Source organism: Chelonus insularis, unplaced genomic scaffold, assembly GCF_013357705.1.
Source record: "Chelonus insularis isolate UGA/USDA-ARS -01 unplaced genomic scaffold, ASM1335770v1 contig_6_pilon, whole genome shotgun sequence".
Taxonomy (NCBI): Eukaryota; Metazoa; Arthropoda; class Insecta; order Hymenoptera; family Braconidae; genus Chelonus; species Chelonus insularis.
The window spans coordinates 223,506-240,408 of record NW_023276709.1 but is presented as its reverse complement, the minus strand read 5'-3'; the positions used below and the strand labels follow the sequence as shown (position 1 = coordinate 240,408).

Below are 16,903 nucleotides of genomic sequence, written 5' to 3'. Positions count from 1 at the left end.
CACATTGTATATGTATGATGAGTTGGAAGGTTGGATAAACGGTGGACTTGAATCGACTGACGTGGTTGGCAGCGAGTGGTGATCGCGCGAATTAATTACAGTTGTTGAGTTCTCATTCCAAGTATAAATGAAGTTTTAAAATAAAGTGTAAAATAAGAAAATAATACGTCTTTCAATGTCCTTAAGTTTTTAACAAACAAGGGAATAAATATTAACAAATATGGTATTATTTACAATGATTGCTAGGATAGCAGATGGTTTGCCACTTGCTGCGACAATGCAAGAAGATGAACAGGTTATTTTTCACAAACAAACGTCATTTTGTCTGTCATTGGCACTTTGATTTACAAATTAGTGATGATTATTACTCAATGAATTAAATTTTTCTTTAAGTAATATGTAATTCATTTTTCCAGAGTGGCAAAAGTATTTTGGAATATCAAAATCAAGCAAAAATGTTATTCAAAAAACTTGGATCACAATCTCCAACAAGATGTACTATTGAAACTGGCCCATATTTATTTCAGTAAGTACAATATAATTACATTAATCAATAAAAAAGTTGGCTAATAATGCATTTTGTATTTTTGCTACAGCTATTTGATCGAAAATGAGGTTTGTTACTTAGTACTATGTGAAAGAAATTGGAGTAAACGATTAGCTTACAGTTATTTGGAAGATATTGCACAAGAATTTCATGTGCAATACGGAAGGCGTGTTAATACTGTTACAAGACCTTATTCATTTATAGAATTTGATACCTATATTCAAAAAGCGAAAAAATCATATTCAGATGGTAGATCAAGAAGAAATATGAATACTCTCAATAGCCAACTTCAAGATGTTCAAAGAATTATGGTTCAGAATATTGATGATGTTTTACAAAGAGGAACTATTTTATCAGGTACACAAGCAATGAAATTCTTTCGTTATTGATGATTGACCTTTTTTTCAATTCAATTAATTTCAAAAAGAATAACAATTTGTTTACTCATTGATTTTTAAGTAAAGTTAATTATTTTTATTCCATTCTTTGTAGAATTGGACACTAAAACTCAAAATCTTTCAATGCTGTCACAAAAATATAAGAAAAATGCAACTCAATTAAACAGCAAATCTATGTATGTGAAAGCTGTCGCCGGTCTTGTTGCATTCCTTGTCTTCATACTATACTTTTTCATTCTCTAGTTGATCAGAAAAAGTATGTTAAGTAGATACCAAACAAATCCAAATCATTATCATTATCGGAATGAGCATGAGAAATTTTTAATCTGATTATGAAGTGTTTGTTAATAAACATATTTAAATTTTGAGGTGTTGGAAATAGATAATAAAAATGATTATTGGATTATGATTGACATTCAATTCACTTGGATAGAAAAAATAACAAGTGTTTACAAAATAATACATTTTACGAGAAATACATTTATATTGATTATCAATCATAAAAAGATTTTTTAAATTTTTATTGAAAATAAATATAAATAAATTATATAAAATTTGTATTATACATTGCTTTGTATTGTCTTAAAAATTTAGTTGTAAATTTTAATTGTACTTATAGTATTTATAGTATATATATATATATATATATATATATTAATATATAGTATATATATATATATTAATTTTATAAGTTAATATTCAATTTTTATTAATTTGTCATATTCAGGTATATTAATTTTTGTAAATTTATCATCCTCTGTTTCTTCTTCCTCTTCTGATGTATTTTCGTTAAAAAAATAGTTTACGGGATTTTTTACTTTTTTCTTCTTTGAGCACGGTTGATTATTTTGTTTTCTTTTATATCTATTAGAGTTTTTCGATATTTCTTCATCTTCTTCTTCATCTTCTTTCAAAAGTAATATTAATGATGTTTTAGTAAATGTATAATACAACATATAATCATGTAACTTACCTGTTTGAATAATATTATAAGCATCTGAATGATCTTTAAGAATAACATAAAATGTTGGAAATTCTATTATTGTTTTGTTGGCTAAATTCTCCCGTATACTTAGTGATAAGTCTAGTTCATAAAACTTTAATTCTGCATTTTTCACTTTTTCAGCTTTTAAAAGAATTTTTATTCCTGATGAGCCAGCAGACCGATAATAAATAATTTTGTCTTGAAAATATCTTTTATTTTGATTATCTTCAATATCATGATTTTCTATTGCTTTGAAATCTTGTGGGTCTAGAATATTATCTAATAATTCTGACAGTCTTCTTGAGTCTAGAACTCTAATATATTAACATTTTAATATAAGTAAAGTATATTTATATGATTATTTGACATTAATATTTGTAAGAATTTATTACAAAAAATAAACCTTTCTGTGGTCCATCGAGTATTTTCAGCTTGTTGAAAAATCCATTCTATTCTCCAAAACAATTCTTTAGTTTTCCAGTTATAGAAAGTAGTATTTATCTTATTTCTACTAAAATTATGTGGCATAAATTCTAGTTTAACATTATTCATAAGAGCAGCTTGCTTCAATTTATACAATCCCTAGAAATGTTATATTATTCGCATTATAAAATTAAAATAAACTATATTAATGGTAAAAAGTCATACCGGGGGTAAATTTTTGGATCGGGTATATTTTTTAAGTTGATCCCGATTAAGTTTATCTACTGATCTATTAATTTCTTCCAATAGGCGATAATCTAAAAACCATTATTACAATCAATATAGTAAACTATACCTAATTAATCCGAAGGGTTTGTTTTGTACTTACCATTCAATAAATCTAAATCACTAAATTCATGAGCCGGAATAAATTTTGTTTTATCGCGAATTCCATCACATTCGAGTTCTTTTTTATGAATGTTTACGCACGATAGACAACATGTTCTAACCTCACATTTTGGACAAGTGTATTTAGCTTTATTTGCAGCGCATACTTCACAGTTTTCCAATCTAGAATGAAACATTTTTAAAAGTAGTTTTAACAAAAAATCTATCACATATAATTTATTACTCTCGATAAACATTCGAGCTATTAATCAAAAAACAATACTGACTTTTTATTGGATGCTGCCATATTGAATTTACAATACAAATGAATATATAGTCGAACTGAAAAGAGTTCCTCAGTTGCTTTAATGCTTTTGGGTTCTCCACCAGTGTTTTTTTATCCCTTCTACGACGTTTACTGCGCAAGCGTATATGCTATTTCCCTATACCGTCCTATAGGAAATCACACTACAGTATCGGACATAAATGCTGTGTGATTTTCTATAGGACGGTATAGGGAAATCGACTGTATGACTCTTAAAAAATTGAACAGCATTTATGTCCGGTACTGTACAATAATGTCCGATGCTGTAGATGGTGTGATCCCACAATGGCAATAAGTTTCATTGAAATGTGAATCGATTTATCCAATTTCAATAATTTTTTCTGCAAAAACTATCAATTTTTGAATATAAGTTCCCGTATCAAATCGTTTTTATTATTATTTTTTTTTTTACGTATTATATCCGGCTTCGCTATAAGTAACCGAACACTCTGTATCGGGTGCCAAATTTAGTACAACTATAAAGAACACCAAAAAACAATTAAATTATTATAAAATAAAATTTATTCAAATATATATCACATTTCGGAGGTTATACATTACACATACTATCTATTTATATTTGACTCTTTGCACATGTTAATGTCAGAGAAGAACATCTGATAGACAGAGATAGATATATTTGTAATGAGAGTGGGGTTAAAAAGCATTGGAGGAGAATGGTGACTACATTGAAAGTGACAAGATTTTTTGGGTTGACTACATCGAACTTTGACTGTAAATTAATTTAGAAAGTTCATGATTAAATACTCTTTTAGATAGTCCCTACAACAATAGAGTATCCCCACTAAAACATTTTTGAATCTTAATGACGCCGAGTGTATATATAAGTTTGTTATTTTCATCTCTGCCGATATAGCATACGAAGTACCTCAAAAGAAAATACTTGAATAAAATAATATTCATTAAACGATTTTCAATATATCGTTATTCTATTATTTATTATTACTCAATAAGTGCACGCAAGCGATATATACAAGGTGAATGCATTGTGGAAATTATAAATACAATAAATATCACGTCTACACATCAAAACACAGATAATTTTGCTTTGTCTTTTCTGTGACTTTGTTCAGTTATTATATTTTTTTGTTTAGACCGTAAATGTAGTAATTCATTCTGTTTTTCGTTATACTGTATTATGATATTATTATAAGGAAGGCTTCCTTTACTGTATTTTCCTAAGGAATTCATTAATTTCAAAGATTCTCTCTCCAATCTTAATATATCTTCACCGACACGAAAGTTTGCTACATTTAAGTCTCGGGTTGATTCTCCTTTTAAATTTGTTTTCATTTTTGAACTACCAGGTTTTAAATTCTCTATCCCTAAATAAGAATATAATTATAGATTATCAATACAGAATGAGATTTTAATATTCTTTCGAGAAATTAAAGTTATAAGTTAATACAAACCTTGATTTTTATTACCTAAAGTATCGTTAATAAAATTAAAAACTGTGCTGTTTCGATTCTTTTCTCTCTCATATTGTTTTTGTTGTTTTTTTTCTAATTTTAATCTTTCTTTTTTCATCCTCTTCTCAACTGAATATAAATCTTCATCTCCTCCAGCATTCAAACGAAGTTCCATGCAATGATCCAAAGACTTGCCAGCGGGTAATACAGTTGCTTCAATTGGAATAACTCTTCCATCTGAACGTTTTCCTAATCCTGTACCTACTACGTACCCCATTCGAGCCATCAATTTACTTCCCATTCCACGCGTATGGCGCTCCCAATTCCCTAAAGGCTCAGAAGAATTCATATGAAGGAGTGATTTTTGGATAACATCTCTCTTTTTTGTTTCGTCAATCATATTATTAGTATCTGATTTATTACTGTCATCAGATGAGTCTGACATTTCTAACTCATTGTCTTGTAGTGGTACAATGTCATAAAGATATACTTCCATGATTTTACCACTAGCTTCGAATTTTACTCGGTAAAATTCTTCATTACTATCAGGAACTTGTAAAATCACTGATCTATGCCATATTTTATTTGTATCCTTAGCTAATACTCTACTACCCATTTTAATTGTAGAATAGTCAGGTTCTCTGAAAAATGGTTGAATAATTAAACGATATTTATAACTTATTTTATAGTTGTATATTGAATAAAATTAATAATTTAGTAATTATGTGAATAAATTCACGCATCTCCGATGACTTTGAAATTAAAAAATTTTAATTTTCTGTCAAGTTATTGTTGACAAAATGACTCACTTGTATTCTTCTAGAGCAGAAAACGGAACTATTTCTCCATGTGAATAATGACATTTGTCATCAGAAAATTTACATACTCCATCTAAGAAGTATGAACAAGGTAACATTTCTTTATGAGTTGGATTAATAAAGAATACTCTAATCTGAAAAAGAAACTTATAAAAATATGTTTCATATTATTAAAATGATGAGAAAAATTTTTTTTTTATTACCATAATATCATTAATACTAGAAATATTCTTGTCATTATTGGTAAGGACAGATGAGACCATAGCATTGTGAAAACTAGTGCCACCCCAGCTGCTACCATGAGGAGCTCGACATTTCATTCCTTCAAGTGTTTTGAGCTCATCCTACAATATTAACTTGTACGATATAAATTGATTCTTCGCTCTCTAAGCATTACCAGATATTTTCTTACTAACTTCTATATTATTACTATTTGCAGCCTCTTGTTTATCGTTCTCGTCATTATCCTGAGATTCATCATCTTCTAATTCTGCCTAGTAGTAAAAAATTTTCGGTAATTATACAGTATTACTTTGTCACTTTTGATTTCTTTGAAAATTTAGTATTTAATATTTTTGATGATGCTGATCAAAAATATATACATATACAGAGTGCAGAAACCAAAAATAAATAGAGTTGTTAAATATTAAACATAAACAATTCAATTTATTATTTCAAAAATCATCAATTTTGATGGGATACATTTAATAAAGACAGTGGTTAGTAGGGCAAAGGGCGGGAATGTTTATAATTTATACCATTGATGAAAAAATTAATCTAAAATAAAAGCAAACAAACTTTTAATAGAATTCATTTTTGGTTTCTGCGCCTAACATGTTTATATATTCTTAATCCGCATCATTAAAAGTAACGGAGTAATACTATATAATTATCAAATTTTCTATAAATACTGTAAACTTTTATTAATCACATGATTAAAATTCTATATTTTTCACGTAATCATGTTACGAATAAAAAGTTCTCAGTAAGCTAACTTTTTGCATTTCTTGCGCTTGATAATAAAAAAAAGATATTAAATAATCAATTCAAATAAATGAATCTTATCATCATTTATGAACTTCAACTAAGAAATATTTTATTTATTTAAATAATGTGTAGAAATATAAATATCCCAATTACCTTAAACATAGCACATTGTTTAGTTAAAGGATCATCATCGTCTTCAATTTGACCATCGTCAGAAAGACCATCATCTTCATTGTCACTAGATTCTTTTCCTTCCTCAGCACTTTTTAAACTTTCTTTAGTCAATGCAATAAGCTCTTGGATATCCGATTGGAGGCTCAATAAATTATCCCTGTTGTGTCCTTCAACAGCTGAAGATAATGCTAATTGGACTTGAGAAAGCTATAAAACATTAGATTTTTTATTGATATGTAAAATAAAACAATTAGAACTCCACAATTTTAACCTTCAAAATTTTTCCAAAGAAAAATTTTTCTTTACACTTTTCGTAAAGACTTTTCATTCACTTTATAAATAAATTAGTATTATTCATACCTGTGTTTCATATTGTTCAATAGCTTCTTGCAACTTTTTTACATCTGTCATTATTTTTGCAATAAACGAAACTTGAAATAAATAAAACTTTATCTATTTTTAACTCTGAAAGAACACCATCTGGTGTTGTTGTAGAGAAACTCATGCCAATATTTTTCTTTTGATGGCAAGTAAATCAATAACAACTATATTTCTAAGTGACCTTTAATTATTACTATTCTCGTAATCGATTTATTTAGGAAACTTATTTCCTTAAAAAAAATATTGTACTAATGATAGGCTGTTCAATAACAAACTATCATTTATGTACTTTTTTAAGAAAGCATTGTATAGAGCCTCAGTAGCGCAGATGGCAGCGCGTAAGTCTCATAATCTTAAGGTCGTGAGTTCGATCCTCACCTGGGGCAATTTTTTGTATTTTTCACTGATTAAGACGCCTCAAGCGGAAAAATATAAATATATTAAAGTATATGAACTTTTGCACACTAATTTTAGGCAAATAAATAAATTAAATAAGAAAATATCGACAGTAAAATATTCGCGCAACAACAATCTATGGAATGAAGCGAGATCAAAAAAAATACCCTGTTGTCAAATATAAACTGGAAAATAATCTCAATAGCAATTTAAGAGCTTAAGGAATTTTCCGTTTAAGCGATGTTGACAGGGTGAGAGAGATCTATTGTCGTTTATGAATAACTAGCTGCTGATTCCCGTGACTTCGTTCGCGTAAAATGCATCATTACATTACATAACAATAGATTAATCGAAAATTTTTGAATTGTAAGATCATAGTTTGAATTAGCTTAATCTAGATACGTATTTCTTTGTTATGGTATTAAAAGGATAGTAATAAATTCGAATTTATTATCATTTATTTACAATCGTAAGTACCCTGCTTACATATTCTTATTAAAAAAGAATAAATCCTATAGCCCTTTTCAGGATTTGAATAGGAAAAAGTGAGAAATTTCTGCCACTCGCAGAAAGACCAATAGAATTATGCAAATCTGAATAAGTATAAAAATGGTGATTGTCAAATCTTTTAGGATTCATAACTTTCCAATTCACATAACTGAATAGAATTATGATGATTCTAAAAGGTACCCAGTAAACACTGAATATAACAGCAATATAACACAAAGGTAACAATATGTAACAAGTTATATAACGAAAAGTTACATATATGTTATGTAACTGTAATATATTGTTAAAGTAACAAGTTCACATTGCAGATGTCACACCCATGTGATGTTATAGCTGTATAATGTAGTTATCTAATGGCAATATAATTAGCGTTACATGCATGTTGTATCCATGTTATATAACACTGTAGTATATATCTTTGTTATTTAATGTTATGCTTCTATGATATAACACTGTAATCTCTATGTTACATTACATTTATTATGCAACTATTATTTAAATGTTACATAACATATTTTTACTAATTTTAGGTAACATTTGTTGCATACGCGCAATGTTTTTGCAATGTAACATCGCCACATCGATGTTACATACGTTCTTTGTATTGACGGCATATTCTACAGATGTAACATTACAAAATTCTGGTTATAGTTGCTTTTCTTTTCAATGTGTAGGTAAACTGAGATTGATAGCAGATCAGGGTAATTGTTTCTAAGCTATAAGGATATTTTACAGTTCAAGAACTATTTGTGTACTTTAATTGTCAGAGAATTTCTCGTTCACTTTATTATTGGCTATGTGTACTTAATACTCAGAAAATGAGGATTTTTTTATTAATTTGTTTAATCTAAGACATTTACAAAATGTTTTGTAATCTCAAAAATGACTAAATCTCAATTAAAAATAAAAAGAAGACATTATATAGAATAATTATTACAAAATAACTAAAATGAACTATAATTCACATAATTATTCTCATTTTTCTATATATTTATACTGTAACGAAGTTACGCCCCTGAAGGTAGATAAAATAGGGAAATATCTTAGCAATCGGGTCGATAAACTATCGAACTAGTTTATCGATTAAATTAAAGATCGTTATCTTCCGAGTAGGTTCACCTTTAGGAACATAAGATAAATAAAGACCGAGATAGGAATGTATAAATAATAGAAAGAGAAGGTATTTGTGATAATTTTAGTCTCCATGGCAACTCCCCCACGTGACCAGCTAAATGGGTGGAGCCAAACAGTATAAAAGAGCTGGATTTTGCGGAGATCGTCACTTCACTTGTCTCCGAGGTGCTAGACTGATGAGACCAACGAGAGTTGTAGCTCACGTTGTAAAATACAGAGTTGTAGCTCTGGCTAAAAGGTTGTAGCCTTTCGGTTTCCCCGGAGAGTTACACTTAAAAGGTAATAGAATAGTAAACAAAAGCAATGAAATCCAATAAAAATACATTGCTGACAATTTTTTTTCAATTTAAACAATATCAATGTTGATAAAAATGTTAAGTAACCATAATATTACTGTAATATAACGAAGTTATAAAAAAATGTTATATAATTAAGGCGGAAATAGTAACATCTATGTTACTTCTATGGTACATAACTGTAATGAAATATGTAACAAAAACTGTGTCAAGGATATTGTATAACTACAATATAACAGTGTTTACTAGGTAGTTAGCAAGTCAATAGGCAATGAAAAGTTTCTATAGGAAATGATAGAAGATATTTGAACAGGAAACTAAGTAATTAAATAAGATAATTCGACTTAGAAATTATTTGAATTATCAATTAAACCTCAATAGGATCCTATTGGATGTTGGAGAAGTTAAACCTATTATAGAATAAAACTTTCTAAGTTGTATTTTAATCATTAATTAAACCTCCATAGGATTTTGCATTATTCATTGTGTTCGAGCTCCTTTAACATTCAGTAATCTATAACCTTTCTCTTGTTCTCAGCATTGTATCAATCGGATACTGAAATTCTAATGGGAATTCTTAAGAGCTTGGATAGTTTACAAAGCAATTTTTATTTACAAGAAGCTCCAAAGAGTGATGAATCAAACTATAAAAGTAATACTACTAATAATTGTTTAAGTACTGAAAATATTAATGTACCAGAAGCCAATGTGTTCAATAAAATGAGTATAAATAGTATACCAAATTTCAAAAACTCAGATGGTGATACTAAAATTAATAATAATAATAAAAAACTATTTGCAGAGTGAGCTCAAGTTAACTTTAATCAACTTTACTTAAAAAACAGAATCGATTAAAACTAACTTGCAAATAGTTCTTTATTATTATTTTTATTTTACCCCCAGTTACCCCATGTATCGATAAAAAAAATCGAAAAATGAATATCATTAATCGACTCAGCATTAAAAACTTTATCGATTGATGCTATTTAATTTTGCAATTTTTTTTATGTCACTTAGGGTGATTACTCTATACAATGCTGGTGATCACTTAGTTTTCTTTAAAGTCTTACAAATGCTGACCTTGTGACGTCAGCTATCCTTTCCTATATTTTGAATACATAAACATAAACCTCCTTGTCTATCCTATGGGTTTTGTTTACGTTGTGTTTCGTTTAGGCACGTTTATTATAATATTATAATATTATTATAATTTTTTATATAATAAAATACTCGCAATAAGTGTGACAAGCGCTGACATATCACTTTGTTTCTTCCACAGCAGTATCGTGCCCAAAGGGTGTTCAATATTTTCATTGTTTTGAATTTTTCCAACTTTTAGAGGTCAATAACTTTTTACCTGTTATAGGTGAGGTTGCGAAGATGCGGACTTTTTTATGTAAAATTCTAGCCGCTACAACTTTTGTTCGAAATATTTTTTCATATCTGTTTTAGTTCTCGAAAAAAATGAGAACAAACATGAAGAAATTTATAAAAAAGCGTTTAAAGGGTGATTTCAACCCTTGCCCGGTATCGGAGCTCACTTTTTTTTAGGGGAAACTAATTCTACATCCCCTACAAATATTCTATTAAAATTTCATCTATCTCAAGATTTCCCGATTTAAAATCTAATATGACTGGACTATTATAAATGTTATAAAATTATATTTGAATAACTTCAAATCGTTTCTCAGTATGTTTATCATTACTGTGATCATAAAACTAAAAAATTGAATTATTAAATTATCATTAATCATATTATTATTAATTTAAAAAATTGTTCTTTTAATAAAAATCGATATAAGTATTTATTCCATAGTAAAACTTGAAATTATAAAAAGTGTGTCATTTAGTTACCATGTATTTTCATAGTACCATAAATTGGAACATTACCTATGGAAAATTGGTACATCGTTGAAAAAGTGTTTCATTGATCAAGTACATTCAGATCACTGCTTTTTTCGGTTCATTATCAATATAATTTAGGTAGATTTTTTTTGAAAAAATTTTTTTCCAGTAAAAAAATATCTAAACTTTAGTTTGGCAACAAAAAAAGTCATTTTGATACTTTATAATAATTCCGGAAACGTATTGTTACACTTGTATAGTACAGAAGTGTTTCCTAATTGGGCCTTTTACCTTACTCATTTAACATCAATTAATATAATACTTGAAATAACTTAAAAGGGTTTATGGCCCTGTTTAAATGTCTTCTTACTCAGCGTCCATTAATTAAAAGAATTATTGAAGAAAAACTTAAATTCTTATAAAGAATCAATTTTGGCTTATCAAAATTATAATTACATTTAATTTCACTGAAAAAAAAAAAGAAAAAAAATCGGCCGAGACCAGGATTAAACCCTGCTCGGTAATACAAAAGTCTGGTGGTTAGACCATGACGCCAGCACACCTTTAATTGAATGTTCATGTTTATTCATCTTAAACTACATGCTTCGGTCCATAGACTTGGAATTGAGCTTGCTTGTTGACATTTATACCTAATAAACATGATAATAATAGATGAATATATGTATTGTAAAATATTTGTATGTCACCATCTAATGACTATTAGACTAACGACAGTTTGTTAGTTAACGACGATTGCTTGACGATTAGATTATTTATAGCAACGAGGGGAGAGTTTGTTCATCCCCAGTTTTTGACTGAGATTTGAGTTGATCGCACGGATTCTTTGATTTTAATTAATTGCTGTCAATCTTTAATAAACATTTTTCTTTATTTATTAATTTTCCGAAGTTGTTATTTGGTCTTATTTTACATTGGTGTCAGAAAGTGGTTCGTTTCGCGAGCCGTGAATATTTTTGTTAGTGAATTTTGAAGAATATTTTAAAAAATCATGCCAAAGAGTCCAAGTCGTAGGCAAACTCGAGCCGGAAGAAGGACTCAATTTGCCGTTTGTATCAAAGAAGGTACCAATGAAGAATTTCTAGCATTAGAGATAAGAAACTCAATTACTACTATTAATAATAATAACAATGATAATAATAATTTAGAAATTCATAATTTAGAAAATAATGCTGATAATTTGGTTGAATCCGTCTCAACTTCTTCTGTTAATAATAGTTCTTTAGCTTTTGCAAAACCGGGAAAATGTGATGGTTCTCAGACGTGGGAATTTTATTCCCATCAATTTGAGACAATCGCTCGTCTGCATAAGTGGACAAATGAAGTTAAAGCATCGATTTTAGTGTCCTGTTTGAAGGACAAAGCTCAAGTCATTTTAGAAAATTTGAGTTTAGAAGATTTAGGGAATTTTGAAAAATTGAAGAAAATTTTAGAAGATCGTTTTGGTGAAGCTCAATTTTCTCGAGCTTATTTTAGTCGTTTTCAGGCTAGGAAACAGTCTGAAAATGAAAATTTAACAGACTTTTTAAATGATTTGGATAGGCTTGTCAAATTTGCGTATTCTTCGGTCTCTTCTGAAGAGAGAGATAGAATTGTTGGTTTGCAATTCATTTCTGGATCAAAAAAATTAAAGTTACAATTTTCTCTTCGTTCGGAGAAAATTGAATCTCTTCAATTAGCAACTCAGAGAGCTCGAGTCGATTGAAGATTTGACCTTCGGAGGTCAGAATAAAAACAATTTTAACAATAATTTTAAAAGAGATAAAATTTATAATGATAATAATAATTATTCTGATTCTGCTGAAGGAAATTTAAAATCTTTTAATAATCAAAATTCTTTTCATGGATTTATATGTTGGATTTGTGGAATAGAAGGTCATTCTAAGAATAATTGTAAGATTCTTCAGGCTGTTAAATCAAGTTTAGCAGAAAATAGTTAGATATGGTTTGAAATTCTTTTAGATTAAATTCAGATATTTAATTTAATTTTTCTTTAAAGTGAAGGAAATCGCTTAAAGTTTTAATTATTTTTGAAAAGTCTTCATGCATCTGAAATCTACTTGAAGATGTTGTGTTTCGAATTTCAGAAAATCTTGAATGGTCGTTTTTAAGTGATTGAATGATTAGACTCGCTCCGTATGATGATAATGAATCATTGTTGACTCTTTCTGGATTTCTAATTTCTGTTGAATTCAGGGTTTTTGTAACTTCCAGTCTGAGAATGGTGGCTTTCATTGATCATTTGATTGTTGATTCAAATTCACAATGTCTGTCCTGGAGCGTTCTCGTGGAGTTACTGTAGGATATACGGCGTTGGAGTCATTATACCGGAATCCTTTTCTTCATTTATTGGCCAAAGTAAAGCAAAGTGAGATACTAGATGTCCATGGTATCCTATTATTTTTGTTCGGATAGTATGCGTAACTGTGAGCCCAATTTTTAATAATTTAGTTTGCACAGTGAGCAGAAGCTATTGAACTTATTTTTGAAAATTCCTTGCGCAAGGTGGAATTGAATTGATTGTTTTAATGATATTGAATCATTTATTTGAGAGTCGGATTTTTATTTAAAAAAAGGATGCGAAGTCGGAATCTATTCAGAGAATTGACTCTATGAAATATGACCATTCAACCTAATTATTAATTGAACATGGAATCTATGATTAAATAATGAATCTTTTTTAAAGAACTTTGATTCTGTGAGGAACTTTCATTTTGTTTAGTTCCATGACCTTCCAGTTCTTGGCATTTCCTACTCTTTGGGTTCATTTGGTTCTTCCCAGTGGTTCCTCCTGATGAAAAAGAAGGATGAAAAGGGAATTGAAGATGAAAATTAAGATTTTTAAGTTTTAATTTGACCAACGGACGATTAGTTTTTAAGAAATCTTTTATTGTATAGAATCACGTTATTGGTTTAATTTAGATCATTTTGGTCTGTTTAGAGGTTTTTACCCGCCGCAGGATTTTTCCTTCCTAATTATTTGTTTTATTTATTTTAAAGCAGTCAGAGTTGGGAAGCGACAATATTGCTATTTAGGCTGAATAATAACTTGATTCATCTTTATAATTTTGAATGATTATTAATTTCATTCTCAGAATTTCGAATTAGAAATTAAATTTTAGATTTTGCATGTTTATTTATTTCAGCCTAATCCAATATTTTTACCCAACTAATAGGAATTGCCAGGTGGCAATTTTTAGAAGATCGGGAGAAGTGTAAAATATTTGTATGTCACCATCTAATGACTATTAGACTAACGACAGTTTGTTAGTTAACGACGATTGCTTGACGATTAGATTATTTATAGCAACGAGGGGAGAGTTTGTTCATCCCCAGTTTTTGACTGAGATTTGAGTTGATCGCACGGATTCTTTGATTTTAATTAATTGCTGTCAATCTTTAATAAACATTTTTCTTTATTTATTAATTTTCCGAAGTTGTTATTTGGTCTTATTTTACAATATTGATAATAGCCTGTGTTTAACAACTTATTAATATTGAAAAGTTGTTTAAACAATCCGTGGCGAGTTCTGGCACTTCGCTGGCAAACTCTACCCCCACTTTCCGTGCCCAAGCCTGCAGCTTATAATATACAAGCATCAATCATGTTATTGTAACCATAATAGCTCGGTGGTTAGGGCATCGATATTTTATTCTGCTGGGCAGGGTTCAATTCCAGTCATAGTAAAGTTTTTTTTTTTTTTTATTTGTTAGGTTTGCATGTAATTATGATATTAACATGCCAAAATGAACTCTTCTGAACGATTTGATTTTTTTTTCAATTATTTATGTAATTTATTAACGCTGAGTCGGAAAACATATAGACAGGATTATAAACACTTTTTTTAGTACAGCTATTTAAATGTTGCCCTATCTGGCATCTTAGCTATGGAATAGGTGACAAACATTTTTGTCCTCAATACTATAATTAAAACAGCTCTAAGCAGAAAGGGAGTAAGCTTTGTGGACTTTTGGAGGGCATTCGATTTAGTGGTTCACTCAGTCTTGTGGCTCAAAATGTACCCTTATTAAACAATCCTATTAATTCCGATAGAAAAAAGTGTAATTCCTATTGAATAAAACAATTCCCGAATAGGATTTAATCGGGCAGAATTGGTCCTCCTATGAGAAATAGAGTCGATTGAATCGGATATACGATTGTAATAATATTGAATCAGATAAAACCAATTTGGAGTAGTCGAAATTGATAGGAATGAATGGGAAAATAATATTAGAATTTCGGAATTATTTCTTCAATGAAAATATACGAGGAATTTCCTATTGAATCTATTGAAATCGAATCAGATTGAATGGGAAACTAATCATCAATTTTAAAAACTGAATTTTATGAGATTATATTAGAAATTTCTTATTCAAGCTCAATAGGATTGAATGGGAAAATGATCGTTCACTTATAAAACATAGGAATTGTATGATTAAATTTGTCCACCTTTATAATTCTTGTATTCATTAATAATATTTATTAACTGATGAAAATATACATCCTATTTACATTATCCTTGTACTCATTTTTTTTTCAAATCGATAATTTCTATTTGATTTTCACATTAAAAAATAAATGACACCCTACTGTATTTCAATAGTATTTGGTTGTATACAAAGATATGTAATGTCTTCTTCTGAATTTTCATTTACAATATTCACTACGACTAGTTTGCTCAGAATACTAGTAATCGGCTCAGTTCTTGATTCTTCTCGTATTATTCCGATTTGAAACATGTGAGTTATTATCGAATTTATTGCTAATTTTAAAATGTAAAACATCTGTAGCTCGACAAAAGTATGATCATTTATAACTTCAAAATGTAATATCCGACCAATTGAACCATCTTTTAATAAAACATACGTATTATCAGTTTTTTTTGTTTATGTGTAATAAATACTTTGATAAACAACTCCATTATATATACATTTATGTATATTTTTGATAAATTTTTTGCGACAAACTATCTCCTTACATAAAATCCATGTCTATGATTCTCCATTGTCATTTAAATTCAAAATATATTCACCCTTAGGACTTGTAATGAAAGTTTTTAATTGAAAGATATTGCTTTCGAATGGATAAGCTGAGTTCCCCCACAATGGTCCATTTTTTCGTGTGCTACTTACTAAATGAAGTAATGAGTGAACATTAAAAGTCATGAATTCATCACCATATAATATTTGGCAATCTCCCACAAATCTTAATAAATCTATTTCCCACTGAACCAGATCATCGTCAGTAATATGCATAGAAAGTAATTTATAGACTGATTTGGCTAACAAACAAAAAGACTGTAGAGCTTCATCATCTAATATGCCTAATAAGCACGGAATACTATAATACAAAAGCCAAGACCTCCACTCTGTAGCTTTCGATTATCGATAGTATTACAGTCTGCAGAATTAAGAAAACCTGTACTTGTCCATCTATCCCTGAGTTGCCGTACAACACCTAATAAAATTCCATGCATGTATTCGCATGGAAATCCCCAAACACAGTCGAACCCTCGTAAATCACTCAATATTGATAAACCTTTTACACCATGAACAATAATTTTTTTTGATTTATTATTTGTTGCGTTAAACGTAATTCTATTTCCTTCACATTTTTTAAATAACTTTTATGAGTACGGTCTTCAGTAGTTTCAGAGGTTACTAAATATCTCATGCTGCCAATAAAAGCACCGTGTGCATAGCACTAACTACATCCATCATATCCATTAAATTGGATTCTATTTTGCATGATTGGCCTAGCGACAGGATCAACTGGCATACTTAATACCATGATATAGATAATTTCTTTCTCTTCATTAGCATTCACAATTTCTACTCCACGCTTC

At 29.0% G+C, this 16,903-nt stretch overlaps 3 protein-coding genes, 1 non-coding gene and 1 pseudogene across 5 annotated transcripts; 2 read left to right on the top strand and 3 right to left on the bottom strand.

Annotated features, from left to right (window-relative positions):
- Window positions 1-31: 31 nt before the first annotated feature.
- Sec22 (vesicle-trafficking protein SEC22) lies at window positions 32-2,244 on the top strand. Its single transcript, XM_035089691.1, has 5 exons — window positions 32-295; window positions 417-526; window positions 597-904; window positions 1,040-1,201; window positions 2,072-2,244. Exons 1-4 carry the CDS (start codon window positions 221-223, stop codon window positions 1,186-1,188), a joined length of 642 nt encoding a protein of 213 aa, XP_034945582.1. The 5' UTR covers window positions 32-220; the 3' UTR covers window positions 1,189-1,201; window positions 2,072-2,244.
- On the bottom strand, window positions 1,659-3,449 carry LOC118070862 (box C/D snoRNA protein 1; the record flags this gene model as incomplete). Its single annotated transcript, XM_035089701.1, has 6 exons — window positions 3,028-3,449; window positions 2,742-2,923; window positions 2,579-2,670; window positions 2,334-2,512; window positions 1,919-2,244; window positions 1,659-1,849 (listed from the first exon to the last, which is right to left on the bottom strand). Coding segments are annotated over exons 1-6 (990 nt in total), but the record flags the coding sequence as incomplete, so codon positions are not given.
- Window positions 3,450-4,005: 556 nt separating this feature from the next.
- On the bottom strand, window positions 4,006-7,011 carry LOC118070851 (zinc finger CCCH-type with G patch domain-containing protein). Of its 2 annotated transcripts, none has more exons than XM_035089690.1 (7): window positions 6,838-7,011; window positions 6,457-6,684; window positions 5,733-5,810; window positions 5,520-5,660; window positions 5,308-5,450; window positions 4,514-5,139; window positions 4,006-4,411 (listed from the first exon to the last, which is right to left on the bottom strand). In XM_035089690.1, the coding sequence occupies exons 1-7, from the start codon at window positions 6,886-6,888 to the stop codon at window positions 4,113-4,115; spliced, it is 1,566 nt and encodes a 521-aa protein (XP_034945581.1). In that variant the 5' UTR covers window positions 6,889-7,011; the 3' UTR covers window positions 4,006-4,112. The 2 variants fall into 2 exon arrangements, with proteins under 2 accessions (XP_034945581.1, XP_034945580.1); XM_035089689.1 differs by having other exon boundaries at window positions 4,499-5,139; window positions 6,838-7,006.
- Window positions 7,012-7,171: 160 nt separating this feature from the next.
- TRNAM-CAU (transfer RNA methionine (anticodon CAU)) lies at window positions 7,172-7,244 on the top strand. Its single transcript has one exon. It is a non-coding gene; the product is annotated as a tRNA-Met (tRNA).
- Window positions 7,245-16,049: 8,805 nt separating this feature from the next.
- LOC118070861 (uncharacterized) lies at window positions 16,050-16,848 on the bottom strand (annotated as a pseudogene).
- Window positions 16,849-16,903: the final 55 nt, after the last annotated feature.

Excerpts from the sequence above, each read along its gene's own strand:
- Sec22 (XM_035089691.1), top strand. The coding sequence starts at position 221 with ATGGTATTATTTACAATGATTGCTAGGATAGCAGATGGTTTGCCACTT. Across the intron at positions 296-416 it reads CAATGCAAGAAGATGAACAG|AGTGGCAAAAGTATTTTGGA; the intron begins GTTATTTTTCAC and ends TCATTTTTCCAG. Across the intron at positions 905-1,039 it reads AAGAGGAACTATTTTATCAG|AATTGGACACTAAAACTCAA; the intron begins GTACACAAGCAA and ends CATTCTTTGTAG.
- LOC118070851 (XM_035089689.1), bottom strand. The coding sequence starts at position 6,888 with ATGACAGATGTAAAAAAGTTGCAAGAAGCTATTGAACAATATGAAACA. Across the intron at positions 5,451-5,519 it reads CTAGTATTAATGATATTATG|ATTAGAGTATTCTTTATTAA; the intron begins GTAATAAAAAAA and ends TTTCTTTTTCAG. Across the intron at positions 5,140-5,307 it reads TCTGCTCTAGAAGAATACAA|AGAACCTGACTATTCTACAA; the intron begins GTGAGTCATTTT and ends ACCATTTTTCAG.